The 16832-nt window shown below is 44.1% G+C and overlaps 1 protein-coding gene across 1 annotated transcript in view; it reads left to right on the top strand.

Moving 5' to 3' along the window:
- Window positions 1-16832, top strand: part of PGBD5 (piggyBac transposable element derived 5) — a 70323-nt gene that overhangs the window by 27704 nt on the left and 25787 nt on the right. Inside the window, exons 2-3 of the mRNA XM_050894204.1 lie at window positions 3595-4022; window positions 13468-13602. Coding sequence (XP_050750161.1) covers window positions 3595-4022; window positions 13468-13602 — 563 coding nt within the window. The remainder of the gene's footprint in view (window positions 1-3594; window positions 4023-13467; window positions 13603-16832) is intronic.

The following is a 16832-nucleotide window of genomic DNA, read 5'->3' as shown; positions in this document are numbered from 1 at the left end:
GAAGTTTATGTTCTTTTCCACGTTCTGCAAAGTCACTTAAAGCAAGCCCAAAGTGCTAGTGCTGGCATGTGTGCTGTCCAGCCAGAGGTTACTAAGTAGAGCTCTGTCCCCCCACGCTGCCCCGGTGTGTGCACAGAACACTGGGTCTAGCTGTGTGTTTGGAAGCTCCAAGAGTGCTTTTGTGCTTTGACTCTATAACTTATGTTGGAAATCCTGATCAGTTTTTAAAGCAAAAAACCCTATGTAAATAAATATATTCTCCATGCACACACTTTAAGGCAGAGGAGAGAGAAAAATCTGAATTTTATGTACAGTCAGAATTGTATATTCATTCTGAGAATGGAAGACTAGGCAAAGCCATTATTTTATTTGACCGAGTAAAGCTTTGAAAGGTAAATGGTGCATGTATGGGACATTTAACTCTTTTCCTATCAGTATTTTCTGGGCAAGCGCCATTTAAGTCAATGTAAAAATCCTTAAAAAGTACAAATTCACTATTTAAGTTTCTTATGCAGTTGGCTCTATATATGGGATACATTTGTATACTTAGAAAGTCATATTTAAATAATTTATTTTAGGCTAGTCATTAACTATGCAAAACCCAATTCATTTTAAAAATTCATTTTAAAAAATTCTCTTCCTACAGAAATTCAACGTCATTCTTGTTTTATTGCATATCAGTAAATTATGAATCAATTGTGCTCACTTTGCCAATAAAGGCTGTTTTTTAAGACAATGAGATGATACAGGGGCTTTCAGAATTATATTTAGTTGACAATTAGGTTGATGTTTGAGTCAGAAAGTGATTCAGCTCACTTTTTTAGAGCTGTGTAGGTTCTGCATGGCCAATAGGATACAAATCCTGCATATTTATTTCAAGAAGGAGAGCAGATAGGAGATTCTGTGCGGCTGGAGCAGGACTGCTGGGTAAGAAAGGATTGTCCTATCCAGTATACCTGGCAGTTTTCCATAGTCATTTTTCAAGGTAAACTTGTGCAGCTACTGAAAATGTAATTACATCAAAAGTACCTTTTGTGCTTCTGACTGCTGTTGACTTCCTAAAGATGGAGTCCTGCACATACCTATTGTCCATATCCACCTGTCTCAAGACCAACATATTTTACTTCATAAGACTTAATGCTTTATGAATGCATCTTGTTTGCTGTAGGCAAGCTTTAAAATGTTACCCCCACTCCCAGCTTCTGCTTCTAAAGGCAAGAATTTACAAACTACCTCTGTGCTCTACCTGGAAGGTTGCCTGGGCACTGGAGTTGAATTCAATAGCTACTCAAGACTTCATGTATAACTAGGAATACAGTCCGTGCAGTGTGTTGTTATCAGAAAGCCATATCTACTGTAGCATGTCAAAACTTAAGTTGTGGGGAAGAAGGAAGTGATGTACTATCATTCATACAGAATCATTTGTAGAGTATTTTATGTCAGCTATAACAGTCTAGCAGGTGCTAGCAGAATATAACTCTCCTGATCAAAAAAAGAGAACTCTTTTTTTAAGAGGCTTTATTATTGCAATAGCAGTTAAGGTTAAGTAAGTATATCTGTTCTAGCCCCATAGTTTTCACTTGATAATGAAAACCTTTTATCATTTAAGCTGAAATTTTCTGCTCTGTCTTTACCAGAACATGGTTTGTGTGGGGCTCTTTACTCTGGTCTTGCTATATAGAGGAATGTGCTTTCAACTGAACTGTTTCACTTCAAGTTTCTCAATCTCACAAATTAAAACTGGAAAGTAATCTTTAAATTCATGCTTCTTTCCCCACTGCACTCGGGGAAAAAAAAATTCCACTTTTTTTTGCTTTTTTGGCATTCTTTGTAATTGGAAGGTTCACTTTTTCAATGTCTTGGTGCTATTTTTGCTGTCCTTCTAATAGCTTGAGTTCACCGGAGTGCACCCAAGCATTAAGGCTTAAGGGCAAGTCCAACCACAGTATTTGTGTAGTTCCTCATAGTACTGTTTCATGCAAAATTTCTGCAAGCTGTAGTTGTTGCTGTAACTAAGGATGTGAGCTGAGATACAGGGGTACTGGAGAATGTGACCTGACCAACACGGTAGTGGATCTTTGCAGAGCGAGACTGTAGAATGGCAAATCTCGTGCTCTGATTCAGCTGGGAGAGCTGATGCTGAGATCCAAGCAGCCACATAGTGCAAAGAAGACTCACTCTTGTTAGGCAGAACTTCAGATGAGAAGCTGTGTGCCTCCTGCTTTTGATCAGGAAGAGAGCTTTTCAGACAGTCCCAACGCTGAAGGCTGTTAAACTAAGGCATAGTATTTATTAGATCCAACTCTTAGTTTGTGGTTATAATCATGACACTATCTTTTGCGCGGGGATGTAGAACTGCTCTTAAGCACTGCCCTGTCCATTGGGTCTGTCCGTGCTGCCCATCAGGTGCATTGATTTTCACTGCTTCTGTAGGAGAATAGAGAATGTCCCTGTCTCCATAGCCCTTACCTGGTGACTAAAGCACTGCCACGGGGTGGGAGCATGAAAAACACTACTTTTAAAATGGAGTTTAATTAGCTTATGGAAGGGATTAGAGGAGAGCGGGCTGTAAGGACTGGTGTCTGCGTCCCTGGTATTGCAGGCTCAATGTTCCTAATTCAGGTTAATGTAATCTGGTGTCTGACTGGATAACCTTGTTACGCTGATACAGTGCTGCCAACCCTCAGAGCCTCCCTTTTTTATTTTTCCCCCTCTTCTTATCAAATAGTTGAAACTGGCAGAGAAGGTGCAAGATCAGTGGAAAGCTGGAGTAATGACAGTATGGGACTGCAAAGCTTATTACATTATGGGAGGAAGAGGACCAGCGTATGCATTGCAATGCTAAAAGTCTTCCCTGTGATGCGGGACAGCAACACTAGCCATGTGGTGTCTTTGACTTGTTCTGGTAACGTGCTGTCTTGGGGATGTCGGAGTGCAGGATAAGGCTCCAGTGTGATGGCAGAGACACAGAACTCAAAAGCGCACAGGCATGATCTGCACGGCTCTGTGTGTGGAGCAGAAGCAGATTTGAAAGTCACAGGATTAATGACATTGAACTGGGCAGGAATTGGAGGTGCAAAAGAAAAGGTGGGATCAGGTTCTAGTGCCCAGGAATCATGTCAGTTGGGATGGGGGCAGCACTCTCCCTCTGGAGAGCTCGGACTCCTTCCTTCTGGGCTGTTTTGAGGAAGGCACTGCTTTGACACGCATATGGACAAATAAAAGACTATCCAGAAAAAGGCCAAAACAGCTGCTGAGGGTAAAAGGTACAGATAGTGTATAAGTGGAAAAATTGAATGCATGCTGCCTCACAGACCTGCATGCTACAAACTAATGGGTCTGCAGAGCAGAGGAAGAAACTATTCTGTGTTGTATTTATATCATACAGGAGGAAGACAGAGAATATAGAGGGGAAGTTTCCTGATGAGATCTGTCAGATAGTGGGTACACTTTCAAAGGAATTAGCTGACATGCCGTCACTTTGGCCTCGTTTTCCTGCTTTGGGAAAGTTAATCCTGCTTTAAATTGCTGGTGTTGGACATGCCTTGTGATGATCAGGAGTGAGCTTATCTTCCCTTCTTGCTTTTGTCCTAGGTCCAACACGAAAAATGCCCCTGACTGCTAGTGCCATGGACTTTTTTCAACTCTTTGTCCCTGACAACGTACTAAAGAATATGGTGGTCCAAACCAACATGTATGCCAAGAAGTACCAGGAGAGGTTCGGTAGTGACGATGCCTGGATTGACGTCACCTTGACAGAAATGAAGGCCTTCTTAGGCTACATGATATCAACCAGCATCCACCACTGTGAGTCTGTTCTCAGCATCTGGAGCAGCGGCTTCTACAGCAACAAGAGCATTGCACTTATCATGACACAATCACGGTTTGAGAAGATCCTGAAGTACTTCCACATTGTGGCCTTCCGCTCAAGCCAGACAACGCATGGCCTCTACAAAATCCAGCCTTTTCTGGACTCTCTGCAGAATGGATTTGACTCCGCTTTTAGACCTTCGCAAGCCCAGGTAAGAGTTAACCTGTTGGCAGGGAATATCTAAACTACGTGCTCTAGGTTGTCTCTCTGTGACTGAAAACGCAGGGCACAGCTGACTGAAGAAAGAGCTGGGGCTTCACAGTGTGAAGCCATGCTGCGATGCCTCCATGAAACATGAGAGAAAGCAGCACTGTCCTACGCAAGCACTCAGCAATGCCTGACTTATAGCTCTGCAGTGCAGGTACTTGGCATGTTTCAATAGGAATGATGCTCTCTGAGCTGGGGCTGTTTGCTTTAGGGGTCTAAACAAGCCTGGAGACTTCTCAGTGAGGTTGGCACCACTAGGTTTTGCTGTCCTGAGGATGGGAGGTTGCAGGCTGCTCCTGTGAGAGCGAGTGGAAAAAGCAGACCTGGTGCAGCTGGGCTGGAGGGAAAACCTGTAGCTGCTCCTGCTACAGGCTGAGGGCTGGATGCAGGAGCTGAGTTTGCTAGGAATGACCGGCCCTGACTCTAGCAGTAGGTGCTTACCATACGGTCCAGCAGCACAGCTACCTCCCCACGACTGGGCAAAGGGAAAATAATCAGGGGGACAGGTGCCTTTGCTTGCTGTGGTTGTCAGCTGCCCTCAGCAGCACTGCCTGTGCCTTGTGCCAGTCCTGGTTTTTAATGATGGGTGATGCTCCTATGGAAAAACTTATTGATGTGTGGATTTGCAACCAAAGTGCCAGTGAACTGGAGATATTTCTAGACTACCAGGAAAAAAAGTAAACAGGACTCCAATGAATTTTCATTTCCAGATACAATTCGGGGTATAGCAGAATGCCATTCTGTAGGGAGACTGCTCTCTAGACTGGGCAGACAATGTAAGGAACTAAATATGGAAACATACGTAGCTGGTGGTTGTCCAACTACAGCTGTACAATTGAACTTTTTTTTTAAAGTGCAAAGAAATCTATTCTTAATATTCATCATACACTATTTAAACTTTGTTCGACTATAAATGATCTCCTTTTGGAGCTGTTGCTACTGGTCACATTCAGAAGTCTGGAAAGAAAAAGGAATAAGCATGAAATATGTTACTGCTTGAAATAACTTTTCAATCAACTGTCTGTCTTCAGAATATAAAGATTTCACCTAGACATTTAGAAAGGGTGTTGTGTCCATCTTCCCCTTTTCCTTCCTGTTTCCCCTCTGAAGCATCACGTTTTTGCCCACTGCACAAAATTAATGAAGACATAGATGCATCACATCCATTGAAGTGTGCCTAAAATAAATCGGGAGTGACTGCAGGTTTTTTCTATTTTATAGACAATAAAAATCATACCTGTATAATTCGGGACAACACAGCTGTCTAAAAAGCTGTTATGGTAGAGATAGGAGAAGGGAGGAGGGAGGAGTGTTCTCACTACACCATGCCAGCAAGGTGCATTTCCATCAAGACAAAACAGGCAGTGAGAGACACGGTATTGTTGGGACTGAGCTCTCATCAAGATATGAAATCTAATTCTTATGGCCACTGACTTAAATGGGCAGAAGATAAAGGCTTCAGAAATGTGATCACTGTGTCTAATGTAAATGCTTATAATGGTGTGCTGTGGGACATGCTGTGAGTGCAAATCCATTAAAGGATAAAATTTTATTTGCATGTATATCTCTTCTCCCTTCCCCCCTCCCAAGCAAGGTTTGAGAACTGAATTGACAAAATCATAGCGTCCTATTTGCAGTGGCAAAACATTTGAATCTCCACAAGCAAAATGTATGCTTGTGCTGAGCTTTGTAAAGAGATGCTACTTTAAAAAAAAAAAAGGCAGGGGGAAGAGGTGACAGCCCAGTTGTCTTGCTTCCCCCTCCACTTCTCTGTTCCCTTCTCAGTGTTTACATCAGTGATTTCTATACAGCATGTTTTAGTGGTATTGAGTGAAACAAAAAGCACTAAAATACAGCTTCAAAAATAACTCTGTGAGAAAGAAAAAGGGTTTAAATCTGTTGTTAAAAATACTCTAGTATAGTGCTGGTAGCCTACTGGGGGATGTTCCAGGCCTCCTCTCGAAAGGAGCCTTGTGCCTAACGTCCTCCTGGGTGCCATCAGGCAGGGCTGCACACTACCTGTCTCAAGAGACATGGACCCATCTGCTCAAAACAGGAAAGACCTCTCCCTGGAAATTACCTTGAGTGCAGATTAGCAGACTGCAGTAAATATCAAACCCAGAATGTTAGGCCCAGTGAGAAATAATAGAAATAATTAAAAATAATAACCCAGTTACACAGAAACAAAGGGAAAAGACAAGGAGAAAGACCCATTCAGATGGGCTTTTGGATGTGCTGCCTCTGAAAGTGTTTTGGGAAGAGGGGCCCGGGTTTCTGTAATCAGTGATGCCTGGAATCCCAAGTTCAAAATGAATTTGTTGCTTAAGGTACACCTGTATCTTAAACATAAGACTTAGGGTATCTGGATGGTTTGTGCCTGAGCCGCGATCTATGCTCAGGCTTTAGGCTAACGTCTTGTAAGTGGCATCAAGCGGAGGAATGACTTGGGCTCCTTGCTGTTGAGTGCAGCAAGGCTGTTTGGGCTTGTAGGTGGACTTAAAACTGACTTTCTTCCTCTGGCAGTGGGGACTCACAGAACATGGGTTAGGAAGATGCCATGTTTAACTCACCCCTATGGACAGAGCAGGCAGTCTGTGTCAGGTAGGCAGAGCAACATCTGCCTTCACAGTTATTTCTTCTACAGATTTTATATTTTCCTTTTGCAGAGCTAGAAAAGATTCTTTAAGTGGAATTTCTGTCTCAGAAAATATTTAGTGTTTTTTCCTCATGTGTAACCCCCCCCCAAAATGTGCATGCAAAAATGACACCACAGTTTCTATGAAGGGAAACAGAGGGAGAGAACTATGCCAATATACCAAAACAAAGAAAGCAGTGTAGTGAATTATAATTATTTTGCTAAATATACTGAGCAAACAAAAGGAAATAATTACTCTCCAGCTTATGAAGGTATTGAAAGCACAGAACATTATAATTGTGTATCATCAGCAGTGCTAGCTTCAATTTCTGAAGTAAAAAAAAATGGTGTTCTGACCTCGATTGGATAAGAATGACAGGAATATTCTCTGCATCCTATCCCTCCCCAGCATCTTCTGTATAAATAACTGCCGCCTCTACCTGAGCAACAAGAGGTGGAGGTTTGGGTCGGTTCCTGCCATCAGTGTCGTCTCTTTGCTGCTGGGGTCCACATAGCTTTGTAGTTGTGCTGTTGTTGACAAGTGGAAGCCTGAAGACAGGGAAGATGTGCTGCCTGAGCTCAGGAGGTATACTGCAACAAATTCAAGGGTACGCACCTGGCAAGCATATACACTGAATTCCAGAAACCAAAGGAGCTCAGGAAAATAACATCACTGCCCAAATATCCTTCTGTGCCTGCTGAATATTTATAAGCTTGTCAGTGGGATGTGACTAGACAGGATTGCTGTCTCTGGCTGCCTCTGACTGGCGTGGGTGAGATCAGGAGCACAACTCTGGGCACTCTCCTCTTCCCTCTCGCTGCAAAGTACCTTCTCTTTGGCATCTTGGAACCAAACATTTCTGCATCTGCCCAGTGAAATGTCAGCTGGGAACAGCCAGCTTAAGTCCTTACCTCAGGCAGCAATGAACTCCCTGGCAAAGAGAGAGAAATAACTCTCACCTCTTGCTCCAAAGGCATGGTGCTAAAATTTGGCCAGTTACCAGGGGGCTTGTTTGTGTTTCGCTCTTGGTGGTATCGTAGGGTACAGCTAAGCAGTTTCAACATAGTTCTTCCAAACCAGCTCACAGCATTAAGCGACAGCTTCTCTGAAAACGCTGAGGGGCAAAACCAGGCTGATCAACTCGTAGCTCTTTTGTGTCCTCATCATTAAATGTTGATTTGGTATTGGGCATTTCTGCATTATAAGATCTTGCTCAAGTCACACCTCTATATATCAGTTTTCCTGTTTTCAAAATGATTCTTTGTGAGTAAGGGTGCTGGTCCCAAACCAAGACTCTTCTGTCTTAGGGCTTCTGTGAGTGTAACACAAAGACCATGTTGGCCAAGTATAAGACATGGAGCAAGAGAAAGACAGACAGAGGAGCAATAAGAATATTGAATAGCAAGGTAAATTTCTGATGTCCTGTAGCTCTTGGTCAGTTGATGCTCTGGTGAAGCCAGATTTTAGGGAGAGTTTGACAGTAGAAAATGATGAACCTTTATGGCAATTTTTAAATTACCTAATGGTAATGGAGTGCTGTAAGAACTGATTTTTTTTTTCTTTAAAGAGAGTTGATTGAAGACTGAACAAATGAGCAGAGGAGTGTGAAATCATAGCTCCATCAGAGGTAGGAGTTAACCTTTGAATGATGGCAAAGAGGACTTTGAAGAGGAAGAATCTGTCTGACATATTGGAGAATAAGAGCTATCAGAGAGAAGTAAAGAAAAGTGATGTGGCCAGTGTGATGGACTAGGAGAACGGCTTTCCAGCAGCAATCTGTAGGGCAGGATTGCCTTATGTTGAGGCCAAAAGGAATACTGTTGCAGGATGGCTGTGGGCTTGGATGAAAACTTGAATCATTGAATCATAGAGTGGTTTGGGTTGGAAGGGACCTTGAAGATCATCTAGCTCCAACCCCACTGCCACAGGCAGGGATACCTTCCACTAGACCAGGTTGCTCAAAGCCCCATCCAGCCTGGCCTTGAACACTTCCAGGGATGGGGCATCCACAACCTCTCTGGGCAACCTGTTCCAGTGTCTGACCACCCTCACAGTGAAGAACTTCTTCCTAATATCTAATCTAAAGCTACCCTCTTTCAGTTTAAAATCATTACCCCGTGTCCTATCACTACAGTCCCTGATAGAGAGTCCCTCCCCACCTTTCCTGTAGGCCCCCTTTAAGTACTGGAAGGCTGCTATAAGGTCTCCCCAGAGCCTTCTCTTCTCCAGGCTAAACAACCTGAACTCTCTCAGCCTGTCCTCACAGGGGAGGTGCTCCAGCCCCCTGATCATCTTCGTGGCCCTCCTCTGGACCCGCTCGAGCAGGTCCATGTCTTTCTTACACTGGGGGTCCCAGAGGTGAACACAGTACTCCAGGTGGGGTCTCAGGAGAGCAGAGTAGAGGGGGAGCATCACCTCCCTCGACCTGCTAGCCACACTTCTTTTGATGCAGCCCAGGATGCGATTGGGTTTCTGGGCTGTGGGCGCACATTGCTGGCTCATATTCAGTTTTTCATCCACTGATACCCCTAAGTCCTTCTCTGCAGGGCTGCTCTCAATGCACTCATCGCCCAGCCTGTGTTTGTGCTTGAGATTGCCCCGACCTTGCACTTGGCCTTGTTGACCTTCATGAGGTTCACACGGGCCCGCCTCTCCAGCCTCTCAAGGTGCCTCTGGATGGCATCCCTTCCCTCCAGCATGTCGACCGCACCACACAGCTTGGTGTCGTCAGCAAACTTGCTGAGGGTGCACTCAATCCCTCCGTGGGTGGGTTGTTACTCTAAAATAAGTAACATTTTAGAGCTGTTACTCAGAAAGCATGGAAAATGCAGGCACTGCCTGGCTCAGAAGACCTTGCAAGGAGTTGGAGGTAAAGACTGACATTCAGATTCGCCGGCCAGTGAGAGCTGCAGCAGGAAAGGGAGGTCTGCAGTGACCAAAAAAGGAGATAGTAAGGGGTTATCTTAAGGGGAGGGAGATGCTCTCAAATGCAGCATAATAAAGTCAGCACTGACAGCTAGATATGCAAGCAGATATGTCAGATACTAGCAGAGAATTTAGTTTAGACAGGAGGAGCTTTGGAGCAAAGAAGCAGAAGCACAAGCTACTATTGCAGAAGCAATGGCTGAATCTGTGCATACAGGTACAGTTACCCAGGGGACTCTGTTTGCAACTGGATGGTACACACCAAAACCCAGAGACAAGGCAAGCTGAGGCAGTTTCTCCGGGAGACAGGCTGAAGAGACAGCGTGTGTTGGGGATGGTCATGGAGCTAAGAGAAGATGAACTATCTCAAGGACGTGTTCGTTCATTATCTGAGGCAATGGAGTCCAGAAAGTCTAAGTATAAAAGAGTTAGTGGCTCTGGGATTGGCCTACAAGCCTATTTGGGCTGTGGTGAGAGCAGGATGGGTGGAACTGTGGAGTGGAAAGAGCTTTGGAGATGATCTAAAATGGAGAAGAAAGAAAGGCACTCCTGACAGTGGCTAGCTGTTTTCTTCAGTGAATGAAAGATGTTGTGAGATGGAGCAATTGCTGGAGAGGCAAGACTCCAAGATGGGACTCCAACACTTGGAGTGCACATACATATTGAGGGGAAAACAGAAAGCTTGGCAAGAAGATCTGGCAGGGATAAAGATAGCTATAAAGAAGAGGAAAAAAAAACAACCCAATGGGATAGCTGTGGGGCAGCAAATCAACTAGATGAGGAGCTTCTTAGACCTGAACAAAACTGGGGATTTGAGAGAAGAAAATGAGGACAATTTCTATGAAGAAATCCACAAGGTATCTTGCATCAAAGGAAGTCAGAATAGGAAGAGGGGGAGGGCTTGGGGAGTTAGTCAAAGATGGTGAAGAGGCGGCCAGGAATATGAGTAGGAGTCAAGCCTGAAAGTAGATTTTTATCTAGGAAGATGAGAAGCAGGAAAGAATATGCCATGGGGGCAGTAAGCTCACTCCTGGAAAAGCAGGTATTGCAGCGACAGCAAGAATGGGGAATGGGGGAAGGAGCAAATACCACTTTGCATGGGGATTTGGCAAAGAGATGGATTTGAGATTACAGGAGGAGCAAGGAGGCTGAGAATGGAGGAGGGTGAACAAACTGATAGGACTGGCCAGTGGCAATAGGGCTAACTTTTGTCATAAGAAAACCATGTCAGTGCCAGAAGCAACAAATTGCCCCCTTTGAAAATGAGATGAGGATCAGCTGTTCCAGCAGCAGGCACAGCACATACAATGCCTTGCTTGCAAAGTCCTTTACAGCTGTTGAAGCAGTGGTTGCATATGAAGGGGTGACAACATTTGTCTCCCCACCCTCTCTGGAGGAAGCAAGAAGAGCAAGCTCCAGGGTTTTCATTTCAGTTTCCCTGCCTGTCCACATTCCCTCTTTGCAGCAACAGCAAATCTTGCCCTACTCTGTTTCCATTTTGTTCCCTCTTCCCAGCAGTTCAGTAGAGAATTCAGTGGAGCATTAGTCTTCTTATGGAGAAATGGGAGTGACTTAAACATTCAGGACAGGGGAAAGGAGGGCAAGCTCTGGGTCCTAGGGGAAGGCAGGGCTGAGCGTGGGCAGGGAGAAGAGGAAGATGAGGAGAGGTTTTCAGAATTCAGATTTGCTTTCTAAATTTAAGGCTGACAGGCCTTACTGTGTCTTAGAAAGCAGAAAGAGTGCAAAGGGTAAGCAGGATGCAGTAGAGCTGCTGTGAGGAGGGCTGATGCTATGGTGCAGAGGAGGGAGCTGAGCTAATGACAGAGGGTAAAAAAACGTCCTCAAGTGATGCTTATACAGCCTTTGCTTTCTACTGCTCTCCATCCTACAGCGAGGGAGATTATAACAGTTGAACCACACCACTCAGTGGGATCTGACAGGTAAGAGGGCCTTTCCAGAAGCTAAGGAATTCTTAACGATGTATCCAACCCCATCCCAAGGGATGTGGTCCTCCCTTCTGCACGGAAGAGGCAGAAAGGCAAAAGCAAATGAGGGCAAGTTTAATATTTGCAAAACGCTGTCGGAATGCCCTGAGGTGCAAGTATGAAGTGCCCCAGGTGGCCTTCAGAAAGGAAGAGCGGTGTTTCGGGTGGACCTTGAGAGAGGAAGAGGATTTGGCTCCAGTGGGGAAACAGGGCAGCTGCAGCTTTAAGAACAAATAGCTTTGTGTGCGGCTCTCCTTGCTCGAGTCTACATTTTGGTGTGTAATTTGAACATTTCACAAGAGTGCTTTCAGATGGTCCTGTGAATGTTTTATGAGCCGTTAAGAAGTGGAGTGCGTATAAATGAAAGTGTGCAGCCGCCACTGCGTGGGGAGGGCACGGGTGCCTATTTTGGGCTGACAGAGTGATGTTCAACGAACGTCTTGTATTCAAGTGGCCAGCAGCTGCTCATCACTGGTGCTTAACTGCTTACCCACCACATCTCTCCTACGAGCATCACTCCCAGGTTTAATGCAGCTTTGTTCTCGTTTCTGCCACTGGCTGCGTGCAGATGTGCACAAAAGTAGCACACATGCAGACATGGAAAGGCTTGGTCTGAGGGTGAGAGCCTCTGCATTGTGGATACCTGTATCTGAGCCTGTCTCCTGGGGTGATGGTCACTGGAAAAGAACGGGCTCCTTTAGATCATAAACCATCTGACTTATTTTACACACGTCTTTAAAAGGGTATGAATTATGGCCTGCTGGGACTGCTTTCCCCTCGTGCACTAGGAGGGGAGCCTGCAGTGACTTGCTCTGATTTAGATGTAGATGTCTGAATTTGGTCAGCATTCATCAGCTGAGACCTTTCAACAGTTTCCAAGCATTTGTACTTTCACAAGTGACTTCCTAGACAACTCACACACCGTGCAGTCAGGGATGTGTGTGTTATGCACCGCTGCCTTTGAGCTGCAAGGAGGTAGTAGTGCTTTTCTATAGGTGGGTTCCATAGTGTAAAACCTCACAACTTTGCTACGGAATTAATGGAGAGAAGTGTAACAAAACAGCTATAAGGAACAGGGAACAACTTATATCATCTGGATGCAGAATGCAGAAATTGCTTCACTTTCACAGATTTTTCGTTACTTGCTCCAGTCTGCCTTGTCTTTTTCTATTCCTGCCTCTGGTCCTTTATCTTTCAGTCCCCTTTTGTCAAATTTTTCAGCTGCTGAGGCAAGAGAGGCTTCCCTGAAGCTGCTGCCACCAGGAAAAATGTTTTCTGTCTCTTCACCACCTCCTTAAGTGGCAGCAGAAAATATCTCTTTCTCCCTTAACTTCTCTCCCTCTTTGCTGTGCGTTTTCCTTTGCTGTAACCAAGGACTGTACTTTACAACATATTGTAGGGGTTGTTTGGGTGGAGGACATTCTGCCAAACAAGCTGAAACTGATGATGAAGCTTGGAGAAGGATGCTGCTAACAATCCCCCCCCCCCAATCCTCCACCTAATTTTGGAGGAATGTTGAACTGTAGCTGATAGTGAGAGGTAGAGGCCGCATTATGGAGGGATGTTAAACTGTAGCTGATAGTGAGAAGTGAGAGCCATGCCTTGCAATGTTTGCAAACCACGTGTAGAGCAGCCATCCACAATGGAGTGTGCTTGGCCAGGCTTTGTTTTTTGTTGGATGGTAGCATTGAACAAAAGTGGGTTAGCTCCTTTGTATGAAGTGATGCGCACAAGCACAATGCAGGGATTGTATTTCCTTGGAAGAATTTAAAGCACCATTTTTTTCAGCAATCATGTACTCTTCTGTTTGTTTCCCCTCTACCTCTTTTCTTACCAATTGCAGGTACTACATGAGCCCCTGATTGACGAGGATCCTGTTTTCATTGCAACGTGCACAGAGAGGGAGCTGCGCAAGAGGAAAAAGAGGAAATTCAGTCTCTGGGTTCGGCAGTGCTCATCCACTGGTTTCATCTGCCAGGTGGGTTTTACTGCTTCAGATGTCTTGATTCAGTTCCAGCAGGCCCTTGAATGTATTGCAGGACCGAAGGTAACAGTCACTTCTCTTCATTGCCTTGCCGGGGGCTACAATCTGAATGCAGCAGGCCTCTGACTCCCGCAGATACTAGATCTGACGGACGGTGACGACAAGTTCCTGATGCTCTATTTGCTGTATGATTTAACTGAGGGTGCCTGTCTCTAATACTGTCCATCTGGCTGCCAGCCCTAAGCTAATTAAATTGAAATGGAGTTAAAAGGTCTGTCTGTTTGTACATCCTAAGTTTATCTAAATGTCTAGGTACTGTGACTTCTGTCATTTTTAATGAGTCAGCTTCTCTGTCTAAGTATAATGCTGCATCTGTGATAGCCAGCGGTGTCCAATAGACTAAATCAATATGGTATCAAGATGTCCATTTTTCTGTGAGAAACATATTAGCGGAGTTTCTTACTACATCTCTTTTCACACCTCTATTTCTCTACCAAAGAAATAAAATCTGATGTGACTTCAAGGTGAGCTATGAGCTTGAGTGGGAGACGTGTTAAAGGTTTTGGTTTGGGTGTTGTAAAGCATTGGGGACAACTTTTCAAATTCTCAGATTTCCCAATTGCTGATGTATTTTGAGAGCTCTTGAAAAATCTGGCCATTTATTTTGATACCTAGAGGTGAGGGGGCAGATATTTTCTGATATTTCTTTTTCCCAAGAGCTGCTGTGAAAACGTGGTGTCCTGTATGTTCCAGAGCAGCGGTTTGGAGGTGCAGGTAGGGCGTGCACACTGTCTGCTGAGGCTGAATGCATGTCAAAACTGCAGGGCCTGTGGATTTGCTGTGGTTGAACATTCGTTCACAGTAAAATTTTATCCATGAATCACTACAACTGTTTGAGTAGCTATGCAAGAAAAAAGGCTTGCTGGGAACAGGAATTTGCATTTTCAGCAATGCTATTCACTCTAAGAAGAAAATTAGGATCATACATCTTCCATCCAGGTTTTAAAGCAGCTCTTTTGTCCGATGCAAAATAGATTCACCTTGTGAAGCATCCTTGGAAGTTTCCGCTCTCAAGGCTTTTGGAAAGTCATTTGCTACACAGAGGCAGTGTCCTTAATCTCCAAGGTGAACTCCACCAATTCCACACGCAGCTTATTACTGAAGCGTAATGGGTACAGCGAGCACAATGTTTGCTGATCTCTCTTACCATGCTCCCCCCAGCCAACTGCCACCAAACTAATAAGTCTTCAGACATGCCAGAGGTTTCAGATTCTGAGCTATAATTATGTTGCACCTCCCGTCCTGTCCATTGAGAGAGTAAATTAATGGAATGTCAAATTAAACAGAATAGATGCTCAGCACCACCCTAATCCTCCTGCTCCCTTAATGAATTAGATACTTATGCTTCACTTGCATCCAGATGACGTCCAGGATCATCTTACCAGCCGCCTTCTATTTTCATTCCATGACTTGGCTGTAATTATCATCATGCTAAAATGATTGAGTGAGAGGGACCTTAGGGAAGGGTGAAAAAGAATATACAGGAACATGAACATTCATGCTAAAATGGAAAAACCTAGTCTGGGGAGGATGGGGATCTTCAACTATGGTATGCTTGAAATGCTACGTTCAGCTATGCGTCACACTTACGAGGTATCTTGCAGAATCCAAAGCACTTATTTAGTGGTTGGCTGGTTTATTTACTGTATTAAAACAGAGGTGGTTTTTTTTTCCTGTGTTCAATGTATGGAGAGAATTGATCTAAATAAGAAGAAAATCCAATGTTTTCCCCCTTCATATGCACACCTTCTCCTCCATCTTTTGTGAAACTGCCATGAAGGAAAGACTTGTTGCCTGATAGTTAAGGACTGACTGGTCTATCACCTGTCTGCTGTCAGAAAAACCTTACAGCACCCACTTGGAAATATGTAGAAATTCTGTAATACTGTCTGGATGAATTCCCTCCCTCATTGTTTCGACATGATGACATTGAGGTAATTTTATTCAGGATAAAATATGACTATAAACACTTCATAAATCAGAGTAATTCAGTTTCAAAAGTCTGAATAATATATATCTATAGAAAGGTGAGGCAGCCCAGGCAGAAGGTGGAAGTGAGCTACATATGACTGGCTCAGGAATGGAAGGAACCTCAAGAGGTCTGTGATGCTTTTGGCCAAAAGTAAGGTCCTCTAAACCTAAATGATGAGCCTGATGTTAAAAAAATCTCCATTTGAGGACATCCTGGTTTTCCCAGTGATCTGCTTTTCCAACAGTGAAGAGGGTGGGTTGGTTGTTTGGTTTTCCTAATGTAAAATTGGTATCAATGTTTTGAAACCGCATGCTGAACTACTCTGTGAACAACTCCTGGTTGGCAGCTCACAGAGCAGTTGTTAATGTTAGGAGTTTTAGCTGTTTGACTCCCCAAATTCTTCTTTCTGCTTGTTCTCATGAACAAAACTCTGAATCACTTTTTTGGGGTATGAGTAAATACTTCTGTTTGATGGCTCATCATTTGCTTTTTTTAAGCAAATAGTGTTTGGTTAAAAATCCAGCCCAATAAGCCATTCATGGAACAGAAGTGGCATAAAAACCAAATATTGCTTGTAGATATAGGAAGGTGCATAGGCTTATATACGCATAATATAAATAATGTATATATATTAGACTACTTTTCTGTCTTCTGTAATACAGATAACCTGACTCCACCCTGACAGTTAAGTCTCTGTTTTAAGATAGATGCACAATTTCAGATCATATCTCTGCTTCAGAATTTCTCAAGCAAAGCATCTTGTCACAGTGAATAGCTTTGTTGCTGAGTATCTTTTCACGGTCAGCTGGCCAAGTGGGAGCATGCAGGAAGGACACATCATTCAAACATGGTAAATGTACGTCTACAGCAGCTGGGAACATGAACAAAACCTTTCAGAGGGTTAGAAGGGCTCCAGGAGAGCTGACTTTGGCAAAGTAGGCAGCAAAGCTGCCCTGATAGTATTGCCTTTTTCACCCATCATTGATGCTGGACATCAAGGTGGCAGCAGCTGCTGCTGCAGGAGAGTGCTTGGGCCTTCTTGTTTCTTTGTTTCTAATTCAATGAGAACAGCAAACTCAGCTTGCAGGACCTCAGGTGTCCCTCTCTACTCCATCTTCTCTTTGCTTTCCTCATTTCCCTCCAGTGTATTTTCCTACATATGTGTTACCACTAAGACACTTTTCAAACCAAT

Source organism: Gymnogyps californianus, chromosome 3 (genome assembly GCF_018139145.2).
Source record: "Gymnogyps californianus isolate 813 chromosome 3, ASM1813914v2, whole genome shotgun sequence".
Taxonomy (NCBI): Eukaryota; Metazoa; Chordata; class Aves; order Accipitriformes; family Cathartidae; genus Gymnogyps; species Gymnogyps californianus.
This window is presented reverse-complemented; position numbering and strand designations above follow the sequence as displayed.